The sequence below is a fragment of the Microcaecilia unicolor genome, chromosome 1, assembly GCF_901765095.1.
Source record: "Microcaecilia unicolor chromosome 1, aMicUni1.1, whole genome shotgun sequence".
Lineage (NCBI taxonomy): Eukaryota > Metazoa > Chordata > Amphibia > Gymnophiona > Siphonopidae > Microcaecilia > Microcaecilia unicolor.
The window spans coordinates 543,020,507-543,035,738 of NC_044031.1; the positions used below are offsets into that span (position 1 = coordinate 543,020,507).

The 15,232-nt window shown below is 43.1% G+C and overlaps 1 protein-coding gene across 1 annotated transcript in view; it reads left to right on the top strand.

The window, feature by feature from the left end:
- CCNE2 (cyclin E2) overlaps window positions 1-15,232 on the top strand; it is a 60,673-nt gene that overhangs the window by 42,974 nt on the left and 2,467 nt on the right. Inside the window, exon 11 of the mRNA XM_030216834.1 lies at window positions 13,907-14,064. Within this exon, the coding sequence (XP_030072694.1) occupies window positions 13,907-14,064 (158 nt within the window). The remainder of the gene's footprint in view (window positions 1-13,906; window positions 14,065-15,232) is intronic.

A 15,232-nucleotide genomic window follows, 5' to 3' on the forward strand; every position in this document is an offset into this window, starting at 1 on the left:
TTATCAACAGTTTGGCGTACCAGAGACTTCACTCGTCCTCCGATGCCATCGACCACCCTTTTACCATGGGATGTTGCAAAGTATTTCCACTGAAAGTTTTTGTTGTATTTGGCAGATAGGATGTAAACAACCTTGACCATAAATTTGTTCTTGAATTCTGATGAAGGCCCATCACTGTAAATAATTTCCTGGATGTTACTTTCACTGACATTACTCAAAAACGTGTCCTAGATTTTGATAAGGAATGCCAGAACAGTGGTCTTGCCTTTGCTTTTGGTATCGGAGCAGATTACAAGAGATTTTGTCTGGCCATTGTGAAACTTCAACTGTAAACAGTGTTACAGAGTGCCGAGACCATAGAGCTAATTTCACTTCATCCTGATATTCACACTGGTATGCCATCGCAAAGTCAATCTGCACAACTCTTGACATTTGGTTACCTGCCTCAAACTGAGTTTCTTGAATCCTCTTCACATGCAGAAAATAGGTAGCTCCTGTTTGATCAAGTCAAGCAGATCACCAGCACAGACCTTCTTTGAAAAACTCTTCAGGGTGTCTGGCTTATCTTCTGCTGCTGATGGAACTTTCTCCCATGCCTTGTAATGAACATTGCTACCTTAATCGACTGTGACAACAGTTACCACTTTTTGTCCATCTTTGCATGATTCACATTCTCCTTTCCAGCACGTGGACATGTAATAATTGATTTCACTGCTGCACAAGATATTTCGCCAGAAGGTACTGCCATACTCAATTTTCAAAGCCTGTAACTTCATCTTCATATTTTCATGAATACGCCAATTACAGAGATCAACTGGTGAATTTCTCAATATGTCAAATACACCCAAATCAGCAAATTTAGGTCGACCTTAGAGATGGTCGTCCCCAGCAGAGATGGTCGTCCCCAGGACTTGGTCGTTTCTGATTTTCAGCGATAATGGAAAGCGAGGACACCCATCTCAGAAACGTCCAAATCCAAGCCCTTTGGTCGTGGGAGGAGCCAGCATTTGTAGTGCACTGGTCCCCCTGACATGCCAGGACACCGACCGGGCATCCTAGGGGTCACTGTAGTGGACTTAAGAAATTGCTCCCAGGTGCATAGCTCCCTTACTTTGGGTGCTGAGCCCCCCAACCCCCCCCCCCCCCCCCAGGTCCGCCTGCCTGAAGTACACTGCACCCACTACAACTGCTCCAGGGACCTGTCTACTGCTGCGATGGACCTGAGTATGGCATTAGAGGCTGGCAAAAAACCTTGTTTTTTTATGGTGGGAGGGGGTTAGTGACCACTGGGGGAGTAAGGGGAGGTCATCCCTGATTCCCTGCGGTGGTCATCTGGTCAGTTGGGGCACCTTTTTGAGGCTTGGTCGTGAAAAAAAATGGACCAAGTAAAGTCGGCCAAATGCTCATCAGGGACACCCTTCTTTTTTCTATTATCGGCCGAGGATGACCATCTCCTAATCACGCCCCAGACCCGCCTTCGCTACCCTGCCGACACGCCCCCATGAACTTTGGTAATCCCCGCGACGGAAAGTAGTCAAGGGTGTCAAAAAATCGGCTTTTGATTATGCTGATTTGGACGACCTTGCGAGAAGGACGCCCATCTCCTGATTTGTGTCGAAAGATGGGCGTCCTTCTCTTTCGAAAATAAGCGTGTTATTGTACTGTGCTGTGATCATTATGTTTCTGAAGCTATAAATGGCATATTTTGGAACCTCAGACTGGGGTGAATTGAGAAACAGAAATGACAGCAATCTATGCAACTTCATTTTTTTATACAACAGGACCACTTTGTGGAGAATGTTCCAAATTGTGACTTTATATTCAGCAAATAGGTTTGTAATGTTTCAAATCACATGTGTTAGCTAATTATATAAACTTTTTTTTGTTTTTTGTAAAGAATCTGAAATAGGTTACCTCCCAAGGTTAAACAGGCCACATTTGGCCCATGTGCCACGTGTTAGAAACCCCTGTAGTAGCAAAAATACTCTTGAGATCCTTGCTTAATTCACATTGTAATCCGAAAAAGAATTACAAGGGCTGTCAAGATGTGCTGTGTACTTTGACTCTCTCCGTTGTATGCTGCTAGCTCACATTGTGCCATTTTTTTGATAAGATCAATAAGTTTGTCCCTGTACTCCTGAACTATTTGGCATTTATTTTTAAGCTGTTGTAAATTTCCTTACATTTTGACCCACTGTTGTCCCATCTCTCAATTTCCTGTGCTTCTCTCACCCTGTCTCCCCTGTACCTTGTCTACTGAGATTTTCATCGTAATTAAAACCCTTAGATATCTATGACCTATTTGCGATATATCAAATAAGTATGAACTTCTCTAAGCTTCTCTAGCATTTATCACTTACAGATGCATATAGCAGCTTGATAGAAGTAATATAGGAATTATTCAACAGCCATTCTATTAGATTAACAGAGATGGACTTTTTTTGCCACCTATACCTCATCTCAGACATCCTGCATAAGATCGCTTTCCCAGACTGTAACTTGGATTAGTTCCCGGGTAAGTGGAGCATTGAGATAGAAATATTGGGAGATACAGGCCTGCATTATCCAGATCTCTATTGCAGTGTTCTTCAAAGGGTGTCTGTACCTTTTTTAAATAACTCATTTTGTTGCCTAGATATATCATAGCTCACTTGTAAGAAATAAAAATAATCTTTATTTGAAATATTGTATGTCTCCCTCAGTCTGTCTAAGTTAACCACATTTCCTGCAGAGAGTAATTGGTCTAAGTTTTCCAGACCCCTCTGCTGTCATCTTATATTGCCCTACATGGGTTTCCTGGGCAGAATTCCTTTTTAAACTGAATTGGAACATTTACCATTGTATTGCTTCAGGTTTAGCAACCAAGCCTGATAACCTGTCCCACACCCTTATAATAAGATATGTGTATGGGTTTCTACTGCCACCTGGGGACAAAGTGGTCCACAAAAAGAAGAAATAGGCGCTGACAATGTTCTTCCACATATCAGAGGAAGTTTATTTTAAAACCATTTATTGTCATGGCATCACATATGTAGAGACCCAATACCTTGACAATAATTGGTTTTAGAATAAACTTCCTTTGATGTGTGGAAGAACATTGTCGGCCCCTACTTTCTTATTTTTGTGGCCTATTTCGTAGGGGACTTTTTTTTCTTTCTGGTTTTCTTTTTTTGACAACGTGGTCCAGGCAGCCTGAAAAGGGAACGTACAGGTGCTTCCTTTATCTGGAATTGCTGTATCTGGACCCACTGTTTCATTCTCAAGATCCCTCTCTAATCCAAGAAAGCCTGCAACTAGACTGAAGTATAATAATTAATTTTGGCACCCGTAGCCATGTTTAGGTTTTTAACTAACTGTAAGGAAGTTGATTCAGTGGGTTCCAGGCTCTTTTGGACATTGCCACATTATAAAACTCCCAGTAGCAGTAGGAATTGTAATAGGTTCTTTAAAGATTTTTTTTCCTGTTGACTGGGGCTTGTGGATGTTAATGGGGAATGGCATTCTGTACCAGGGATGGGCAACATGCTGTCTGCCATTTGAGACAATAGGAAGTATACACAGAAAACATCATTAATCAGAGTTTTGGTGATTTTTAAATTTGTATTTCACAAATATTTTCAAAATAGCCACTCTTTCTATTGCTTTTAGTTAAATTTTCTTACCTATCACAGAAGGTCTACGGAACTCTGTGCATATCTGGTTTCGACATTACGTAATGTTGCAGCCCACTAGAGATAGTACTGATGATTAATGTACTGTGTGATAAACTGTGTATAAAGGTTACCTACCCCTGTTCTATACTGTGTGTATCGTGTCTCAAAATAAAAATCTTTAGTGGGGTATTTTTTCTTGCTGGTTCCAAAACATTCATATTCTGCTAGTCTGAAATATCTTTTTATTTTTATCCAAGACTTTTTTTTTTTTAACATGGTAAACATAGTAGAATACAGCAAAAGGATTTCTGGTTGATCCAGTCTGTTTAGGTTTTTTGCCCGCACTGATAATAAATTTGTTTATATATTTAAGCTGTTTCTCACTCCTACAGAAGTGTACTCAGACCGAGTTTTAATTAGGTCTCCTGATCCAAGGTGCGTTTGTAAATGGAATTCTGTGTACTTATTTTTCTCTGAGGACAAGCAGGCTGATTGTTCTCACATGTGGGTCGACGTCCGCGTTGGCCCAGGAATCGGCATTTTGCAAGCAAAATATATAAAAGGTTTTGCCAGAGTCTTCTGGCTTGCGTGTAGCATGCACCGCGCATGCGCAGACTGATTTCCCATCTGTCACATGAGCGCGTTCCCTCAGTTTTCTTTTCTCTGCGTTGAGGTGCGGTAGTTTTTTTTCTGCGCTCTTCTCAGGCCCAGGAAAGAGTCTTTGAGTTTTCGCTTTTTTTCTCCTAATTTTTACTTTATTTTTATTATTATTGTCATTAAAAAACAAATCAAGTTCCCGTAGTGTACTTTTAGTTTTGTCCCCAGTCAAGTTTTCTTTATTTTTCGTCGTGGCCGATTTTTAGGCCGTGCGGTCGGGTTATTCCCTTATTTTTGTGCCCTTTTTTCTTTTATCGGGCACAATCGTGTCTTTCGATTTCGCCGAAGCCATTTTTCTTTCCATGTCATCAAAGACACCCAGCGGCTTCAAACGTTGTACTTGGTGCAACCGGACCATAGGTACCGATACCCACGCCTGGTGTATCCAGTGCCTTGGACCTGACCATAGCCCAGCTGCTTGCAGTCTGTGTCTTCGTATGATGAAATGGACCCAAACGTCTCGAAGCCCAACCAGAAAAGCTTTTTGGGGCTTGGGCCGGTCCTTCGATGTCGAGATCGGTACCGAGATCGGCGGCGTCAACATCGACATTGAGGGAAGCATCAACGTCGGGAGCGGAGGTAATGGCTGCTGAAAGACCAATTCGCGCTGGGAGCAGTGAGGCATCGAGTGGGTCTCCATGTGCCTCAAGGCCTCCTGTTATGCAGGCCCCCCGGGACCGACCTTCGTCGGACCCGGGCCCCGAGGAGGCATGAGGATTCCGCGTCCTCATAGGTATCGAGGAGTCTCGATGATGGGCGTCGAGCAAAGGCAAAGAAGCACCGTCATTGTTCTCCTTCGACACACAATGCCGGGAGCTCCGGGGCGTCGAGGGAATCGGCACCTGAGAAGCGTTGGCGTCGAGGGGATCACTCCCCCTCTATTCAGGAGGTGCCAATGCATCGGTTTTCTGGCAGCCCAGTACCTGCCCCCGAGCCTTGACAGATTCTGCCACCGGCTCCTTTACCGACCCCGCAGCCTTGTCTGACGGCGGCTCTCGATGAGCGCAACATGGCCCTGCTTCCAGAGCTTCTGGAAGGATTGCTGTGCCAGTCTGCTTTGGTGTCCGGGGTGCTTGTGCCTTTTGTATCGTCTGCTGCAGCGGCATCTGGCCCTTCACCTGTGGTGAGGTCCCCGACCTCAGTGCCGCCTGCGGCATCGGTGTCGGCTGCCACCCATGTCCGGCTCCCCTTCAACGTCGGTGGAGGAAGCTTCACCGCAGTCCAGGTGGGTGTCGACTTCTCGGCACTGCCATCGAGGACGTCGCTCCTCGGTGTCGAGACAGGCTCCGTTTCGGACTGCTCTGAGGGATGTCTTGTCTGATACTGAAGATGAGCGTTCGTGGGAGGAAGAGGAAGATCCCAGGTACTTTTCTACTGATGAGTCCTATGGGATTCCCTCTGAACCTTCCCACTGGCTTTGATTGGTAGCCAGTGTACATTTCTAGTAGTAGGGTTGCTCTTTCATGATTTGATTTTTTTGAGGATAAGTCGCTGCCATGTTTTGAACAGTTTGCACTACGTATGCTTTACCAATGCACCTCTTCAGTTGGAGGAAGTATTGAAAGTGACTAAGGATGATATGATAGAAGTCTACATGATAATGAGCAGATTAGAGCAGACAGATGTGAAGCGTTTGTTTACACTTTCAAACAACAACAAAACCAGGGGACAAAAGATGAAGCTAGAATATGGTAGATTTAAAACAAATAAGGGAAAGTTTTTCTTTACTCAGCATGTAGTTAGACTCTGGAACTCGTTGCCGGAGAATGTAGTGACAGCAGCTGGCCTTACGGAATTTAAAGGGGGTTTGGACAGATTCCTGAGGGAAAAGTCCATTGAACATTATTAATTTTTCTTTTTTTTTGGAGTGGGGGTGGTGGTTGCCGGGTTCTTGAAGCCTGGATTGGCCGCTGTCAGAGACAGGATGCTGGGCTTGATGGACCCTTGGTCTTTTCCCAGTATGGCAGTGCTTATGTACTTATGATTTACAGATAGGAAAGGCAGTGCCAAATTCTATAAGATTTTTGGGGCAGAAGTACGATCTCTTTTAACATGAGTAGGTAATGGGCTGTTACAGGGGGGAGTTTTACTGCCTAGCATGCTTGAAGCGGGTATAACAGTTCTTTTAAAACCAGGGAAGGACCCGGCGTTTAGTGGCTCTTAGAGGCCAAGTTCTTTGCTCAGTATAGATGTTAAGCTTTTGGCCAAGGTGTTGGTGGTTCGGTTGGCAAGAGTGTTGCCAACCTTGATACATGATACATCAGGACCAAGCAGACTTTGTTCCCCGGAGGTAGGTAGGAAATAATATTCGCCGCACACTCAATATAATGTGAGAGGCCCAGTGGACTCAGTCGAAATTGGTGCTTTTGTCTTTAGATGCAGAGAAGGCGTTTGACTAGGTTCGTTGGACATTCCTATGGAGGATTCTTTAGAAGGTGGGCTTGGGTGATAATCTTTGCAAGTGAATTAAAAGTTTTTATTTTCAGCCTAGGGCCCAGGTGAGGGTGAATGGGGGTTATTTAGCAACGTTTTACATTGTACGTGGCACCAGACAGGGGTGTCTTCTTTCTCCCCTATTATTTGCATTGTCTATTGAACCTTTGGCATAGTGGATTAGAGTTAATCCAGATGTTTGGGGCTTCCAGCTGGGTGAGGGAATTCCACATAAGTTGACATTATTTGCTGATGATATTTTGATCTATATTGGTCACCTGCATTTATCCCTTCCAGTGATACTGAAGGGGCTTGGGGAATATGGGAAAAGGGCTGGTTTTAACGTGAATTTAGATAAAACTGAGATATTGGGGGTCACGTTATAAGCTGGAGAGGAAGCTCTCTTGCAGGAGAGTTTTCCTTTTAAATGGGTGAAAACTTATATATGATATTTAGGGATTTAGGTCCCCAGAGATCTTTCACAACTTTATTCCCTTAATTATGACCCTCTCATTAGGAGTCTTCGAGAGGATTTGACTAGATGGCGTTCCACATGGTTGTCTTGGTGGGGGCGGATTGCAGCCTTGAGGATGAGTGCATTTCCTTGCTTGCGTTTTTTGTTCCAAACACTTCCCTTGGCAGTTTTTCCAAGTTTATATGTGGGAGGAGTTTCCCTAGACTGGCAAAAAAAGGTGTTATGGCAAACTCAGGAATGGGGAGGTAGGTAGGGTAACACCTTTACTGCATCGTCTGCATTGGCTTCCGGTTGAAGCAAGAGTCAAGTTTAAAATTCTCATTTTTGACTCACAAGGCTTTCCATACATTAAACTCTAATTACCTATCAAATCTGACAATTCCTTAGACTGCCATGCGAACTCTTAGATCTCTAACAGATAATAGGTTAGTTATTCCCTCTCTCGCTAAGGCTAGATGTGAATCTACACGGAGATCAGCTTTTTTCTACCTGTCCCCTTCTCTTTGGAACGGCCTTCCAAAAGAGATCAGACTAGAGAATTCTTACATCCATTTTCGGAAACTCTTGAAAACCTTTTTCTTTATAAATTATGTAGAACAGAATTTAGAATAAGAGATAAGGTCAAATAAAAGGGTAGCCTCACTGTATATTAAATATAATCCATTTTGGTTTGTACTATGTAGTTAATTCTGATTTGCTGTGCTTTCCTATCATGAATGGAGTTCCTTGTCTGTCTATTTGTATATACAAATTGTATTTTTATATATGTAAACCGCTCTGGTTTGCAGTTGCAATAAGATACGTTATATAAATTGATATAAATAAATAAAATAAAAATAAAGATACTATTGGGCAGGACAACTTTGGCAGTTGTGGGAATGGAAGGGGTCTCCTAACAAAAGTGGAATTGTGATTGAACAGGAAGGCTTTTCTACTATACCCTTATGTGGTTTATCGTTCAATAATTTTTATTGATGACTTAGGTCAATATACAATTCAAGTAGACATTGTACAGAGAGAACCGTCTCCACGTCATCAAAGTTTAACCTATGACCCCAATTCCCCCAGTATAAGACCCCTCCATATCCATTCAGCTATCAGTTAACAAACCATAAACCATGTAACAGGAAATTGTATTAAACCGTGTTACCCACCCTCCCCGTTCTGAAAGACCTAACCCTCCCCCACTACCTCACTAACCACATAGGCTCCAAATTCTCTCCCCCCCATTCCTCCCCTTATAGAAATTAGATGTTTCTCACAGGTGTACAAAACTACATGTATTCATCTTTCATTGAGAAGCAAACTACGCCCTCGAGGGTGTAGAATCTGTAGATATGGGCCCCAAATGGCGAGAAAGCTTTTCCTCCTTTTTGGCGAGAACCGGGAGTCTCTCGTCTCCCAAGATACTAAAAGGTGTAGCTGGCCGGGGGCTCTGATGATGTCCAGTACTGTAAAATACATTTATGGGCAACCAGACACATCTTGCGAAGGAACAAAGTTTCAAATTTATTCCTACCTCTAAACGCCCCTGGAACGTCCAAAAGCATTTGATCTACAGTCCCCAAAATTTGAATCCCTAACTCGAGGTCCAGGAAGCGTTGAATACGTCCCGAGAAAACTCAAGGTTGGGCAACTCCAAAACATATGAAAAAAACAATCCCTGGCTCCCCCCACACTTTAAGCAAGACGGGTCCAAAAGTCCACCCATATGGAATAGCTGGGAGGGAGCAATATACCCTCTGTAGAGCGGAGGAGTGGCCTAGTGGTTAGGGTGGTGGACTTTGGTCCTGGGGAACTGAGGAACTGAGTTCAATTCCCGGCACAGGCAGCTCCTTGTGACTCTGGGCAAGTCACTTAACCCTCCATTGCCCGCTGCATTGAGCCTGCCATGAGTGGGAAAGCACGGGGTAGAAATGTAATGAAAAAAACAAACAAAAAAAAATGATATGCACATTCTCTAAGGTGAGCATCTGTAACTAGTAAAGGTATGCAAGCTACTGATTTGGTTAAATCCCAGTGTGCTAAAGAGGTCTTCACCTCTTGTTCCCACTTGCTTTTCAAAGCCTTATGATCTCAGGGGGTTGCCATTTATTCAAAGCTCTGTAAAGTAACGTTATAGAGATCTCTCCTTCTCTGAGAGAATTCCCTTATGTGGTTTATTATGGCTATCCCGGATGCCTCTAGAGTATAAAGAAGGATTATCAATCCCTTTGTGAGACAGCTAATGGGATTATGGAAAAGGGTAAAAGAGGAGTTTAGGGATAGTGAGCTGGAGCTCATCTTTGGCTTCGTTTAGATATGAACCAGGTTTTCAGGCAGGGAATGACAGTGGGGTATTTTCTCATTGGGAGGAGAAAGGACTAATATGTTTTCGTCAATTACTGGATATGGGAGAGCTTGTTTCTTTTACAGATCTTTAAAATACTTATGGGTTATCTGAAGGGGATGTATTTGCTTATCTTCAGGTTAAACATTATATGATGAGGCAGGAGTGGCTTCAATCTGACCCTGATGAGACTGAGCATTTTGAAAATTTATGGTGGGGGATGGCTAAATGGTTAAGACCTCCATCACTGTTTTTTTCGTGGCTGGTCTTTTAAAAGGTTTGGGTTTATGGATCAATGAGATCAGGATCTGGGTACGGAAATCACACAGAGTGAATGGAAATTGAGTGTTTAAGGAAGTCCAAAAATTGTCTATTTGTGTGTTGACTAAGGAAAATGCATATAAGGTGTGAAATTAAAAGCTATGTTCTCTAACACTGTTACAGATATATGCTTGAGGTGTCTGCAAGCTAAGGGTACATTTTACCACATTTGGTGTGAAGGTGGGTTTTTATTCAACAATATTGGTGTTGGGGCTGACCCGTATTTTGGGTAAACCATTTCCGCTTCTAAGGCCTGCTTGTTAGGGCTGAACAATATAGCGGGCAGGTTAGACTCAAGCGAGATTGTTTGGCAGCAGTTAAAAGTGTAATTGCAGCACATTGGAAGCAAACTTCTGAACCTACTGATTTGGATTGGCTGAAGCGAGTGACTCATCTTCGAGATTTGGCCATTTTGACTGATCAGCTCAGCGGTTGCTATGATCTGACCGTGGATGAGTGGACATACTTGGCTTTGTTACTCCCAGCATCTGATGCAATGGTTTAGGGGATGAAGGGGGTGGATTTGATGTATCTATGTGGAAAGGGGATAGTTGTGATCTTTTGGGGGAGGTAGGGTGGGTTCATTTGTTGTTGTGGTGTACTTTATTCTAATTGTTCTCTTTATATAACTTCAATAAAAATTTGTTGATACAAAAAAAAAGTTTCTGGTGTTGGTGTCGTGTTGTTTTTCTAAGTGCAGATTGATATTCCCTTTTAATAGTATATCAGAGATGTTTGTGCAGATGTTTGATACAAAATATGTGAAATCATCTTGGGCTCGTGGCCAGCTGCCTGGTGGGCAATAGAAAAGTATGCATCATAGTTGACCAGTTAGTGTTGTATCTGTGATCTTCCATGCCATGAATTCAATAGTTGCGGTTGTGTGTTCAGTGACCGTCTACTGTGAAGATGAATTTGTATATTAAGGCAATCCCTCCTCCTTTTTTTGGGTTCTGTTAATGTGTGTTATTTTGTAGCTCAGTGGGCATAAGTCAAGCTGTATTGGGTCCTCTTTGAGGTGCAGCCAAGTTTCTGTACGGTAAACCTAGTTGTTCTCTTTCAATCCAGTCTCTTATTATAGCTGATTTGTTTACTGCTAACCTTGCGTTTATGTATCCTATAGGAATGGGGGCAAATGTTGGGTTTTCTTTTTTAATTATTATTTTATTTATTGAATTTAACATTATAGCCAGGGAATCACGCTTGTACAGAAAAGTGATATAAAAGCAATAATAACATAAAACAATTAACCATTCCTTATAGGAAATTAAGCAAACACTCAAGTCCACAAATAATGAGGTCCAAGACTTAATGAGAGGAGGTAAACAAAAATAAAAGAAACACTTTAGGCATTGACATACTCCAGGTTCTTGGGCAAGGTACTAATTAAATGACAAGCTCAACTCAATCTCCTGACACCTGTTTGGTTGCCAAAAAGGTTGAAAGGTGAGAAGGTTCAAAAAAACATATTTAATAGATTTGTGTCTGATAATACAATTGCATGGATATCTTAGGAAAAAGGTTCCCCCCACTTGAAGAACACCTGATTTAAATAACAAAAACTGCTTTACATTGGCGTTGGGTATCTCTTGAAACGTCGGGGAAAATTTGAATCTTAAAGACCATAAATAATTTCTCTCTGTTCTTAAAGAAGATTCTCAATAACCATTGCTTATGAGGCGACAATGCCACCAAAGCAACCAAAGTTGCTGCGGTGGCTACTTCTGAGTCCGAATTGTCCAATATTGCTGAAACATCCAAAGAGGCTTGCTGCTGTTTCACAGCTTTCCTTGATAGATAATAAACGTTTGAAAATGGAGGAAATTTATCCTCCGGTATACTAAGAATTTCCTTCATATAACTTTTCACCATTTCCAAGGGCATAACAGTCGGCACCCTAGGAACATTTAGGAAGCGAAGATTGTTGCTCCTTGCAAAATCTTCCTAAGCCTCACATTTATTCCTCAAATTGGACAAATCTTTTACCATTGAAGTCTGTAAGTTCTGAACACCAGAAAACTCCCTACTGATTTGTTCCACTCAAGAAAGAGAACACCTTCACCTCTGTTTCAGTTTTTTCTGCTTTCAATTCTACCTGAGAAAGTTTCTGTGCAAGAGCATGAGTTTGTGGAATCAAGGTCTTACCCAAGTCCGAAGACAATATCCACAAAGAATCTAGTGTTACCTCAGTGAGCTTCCTTTGCAAAAACCAACCTATAGCCTGCAAGCCAGAACCTGGACCATCAAGTGCTTTTTTGTGGTGCTTTCAGCAGGATTCTTTCTTCCCTGTTGTGACTCAGATCTTTGTAAGCATGAGCTGCATGATGCTGGAAGTTCGGGTTGATCTTGCAGTATTAAGTCTCACAAGACTTGAAACTGTGAAACTAACCCAAACTTTCGACACAGCATGGCTCAAGCTACAGAGAGCTAATTTGTGATGGGAAGCTGGAATCCCACTGTTTCTTCTGCAGCCAAAGCCAGGTGAGGGAATGAAAGCTGGGGATGTTACATGAGCGAGAGAGACAGGGTGAATTCTTGGGGGGGGGGGGGGGGGGAGTGGGGTTACATGAGTGAAAACAAGACTGGGTGAAGTCTGGAGGAAGTTACATGAGTGAGAGCAAGACGGGTGAAAGCTGGAGAGGTGACGTTGTACTGTTATATTTTGCCACTATTTGACAAAACATGAGGTAAAATATGACGGTATATGTTTTGGCCCTCCAAATGTTACAAAATATAAATGATGGCCCCTGATAGAAAAAGATTGGACAAGCCTGCTCTAGAACTTTTAGCCTTAGCTATCTAACAATCTCTTGTAAGTGAAGGAATAAAAACATTCCATTTAGAAATTATTAGTATAAAATTCTTTTTATTGAAGAAAGCAAGTACAAACACAATGAACACACCCGTTCCACAATACCCCCCTCCAACCCAAGAATATATCCCTATAGAGAGGTACAACTAGCCATGTAAACATGTAGTCTACAAATAAGCTGTGTGGGCTGCAACTCTTAGGCCAAGGACCAAAACTAGAACTCGCATAAACTCTCCTACCTCCAGTATCCCACCACTCCCCATTCCCTAGGACATATGGACGAGATCTCAATGCATAAGAGAGAACCTGTAGCTCCACCTCTTGCACACACAATTCCAAGGGTTGGCCTGCAGCCTACTCCATCCCCTGGAAACTCTATCTCCTCCCCCTGACTCCAAGGGGACTAGAAGGGCATGGGGGGTGGGGGGCAAGAATGATTCCCACTTGCTCCTGCTCTGGCAGCTGTCTCTCCAAAAATGGTGCTGCCTGAACCCTGTCATTAGTCTTATGGTACTACTACCAGAGGTCAGACTCCTCATTTGACAGTCAGACCCCTAGCAGTAGTACCGTGAGAGTACCACTAGGGTTCAAGCAGCCCGTTTTTGAAGAGGCAACTGCTGGGGCAGGAGTGAGTGAAAATTGCTTCTGCCTTCTCCACCTATTTAGGTTGAGTCGGGAACCCTGAGGAGAAAGACAGGGTGAGTCAGGGTCCCAAGGAGGGAGTAGGCCACAGGTTGATCCTCAGAATTGTGGGTGTAAGGGGTGGGGCTTTAAAATAGTTTAGCCCAGTGTTGGTGCTGGAGAAAAGTTGGACCTACTGGGCCATCATGTTTTGGAGGAGGTAGCACTACTCCAATGTGCACCCTTTGGTAAACCTACCTCTGTTTTCTATAGTTATTATCTACACGCATAATTCCCTAGGGTGCAACTGAAGCCTTGCTACAAAGAGCTTATAATTCACCTAAGGCAATTGGAGAGAAAGTAGTAGAAGCAGGGTTTGAACTTAGGTCTCCCAGGTTCCAATCCATTATTGTAACCAGTAGGCTACTCCACTTCTCTTTTTCTCTAGTGCTGTTGTCTTTCTGAAAGTCTAAAAGATTTGATGTAGTAAGTTTGTTTTAAGGAATCTTTTCGATTCTTTGCTAGCGCCAAGCATGAGGATCAGTGCTTAGAGAAGGTGTGAAATTGGAATCATGTTTTGTTATTTACCTATGGTTTCCTTGCAGGTTTGGACTGGGACAGTATTTCAGAATGTGCGAATTGGATGGTGCCTTTTGTTAAGACTGTGAAAGCAGGAGGTCCTTTATGGGTGAAAGATTTTAAGAAGGTTATGGTAGAAGACCGACATAACATCCAAACCCACACAAACTACTTGCATATGCTGGTATGTGATTTTTTTTTTTTAATAGTAATCTGGTTTAATAATGTTTGTTTCTACAATCTCATGTCTCGTTTTAAAGAGATCATGGGAATGAACTCCAATAAGCCTGACTGAAGGCGACAGAAAAACAAAGTGACATCATCCACGGAGACTGGAGCGGAAATGCTGCCTAGCATAGTTTTCCTTTTTGAATTTTGAGGCAGCGTTTCCACTGCACATGCGCGGGTGTCTTCCTGCCCAAGTCAAGTGTGGGACCAACAGTCTGTCTTCATCCATGGTGAAGAGAAGTCATATCTGTTAGCGATTCTCTTCAGTGTGTTCATTTTTTGCTTGTAAGGTGCCTTCCCTCACAGGAGTTTGTCCCTATTCCTTTAATATTTTCTTCTTTTTACCAAGTTGGTCCTTTCTATATCTTTTGATAGAGTTCTTCCGTACTTTTACACATTTTCTTTATTTTTCATAACTGAAGGCCTTCTTAGGCCCGAGCACCGGTGGGATAACATCAACATTTTTTTTCAGGTGAGCTAGCCCCTTTTTTCTTCACCATTGAGCCATTTGATTTTGCTTCGGCCATGTTCCCTTCCATGTCATCTTGTTTTGTCTCAGGGTTGTGAGCCCTTAGCTTGTAGTGCGAAACTATGATAATCTCAGGCAGGCAGAGAAATGAGGCTGGCACCAGGGAGGGTCTAAATCCCAAACAATACTGGAACTAGAGTAGGCAGGAACGAAGCAGTGCCATACTAGTACAGAAACAAGAAGGCCAGAACCCCTCCCTCCCCCCCCCCCCCCCCCCCCACAGAAGCTGGCAGCTTCTCAGGAACCCACTCAAACACAGAGCAGGCAGCAAAACAGGAACCCACTCACACACAGAATCTGGAAGCTTGTCAAGAATCCACACAGAGACAGAGCAGGTAGCAAAAGAGGAACCCACACACACAGAAGCTGGCAGCTGGAGGGGAGTCAGAGATCTGTCTGGTGCAGGCAGGAATACTTCTCAGGATCCACAGTAAGCCAGAGGCAACTAGGGCGGTTACGATGCACAAGAGTCACAGTCCGAGTCCGGCAGGATTAAATGATCTGCTACACTGAATCTGGCCTGGCGTCTGATGTCACTGCGGGGTTGTGCATGCTGGTGGCTTGTCTGTGCAGACCCTGTGATGATTCTTGGAAG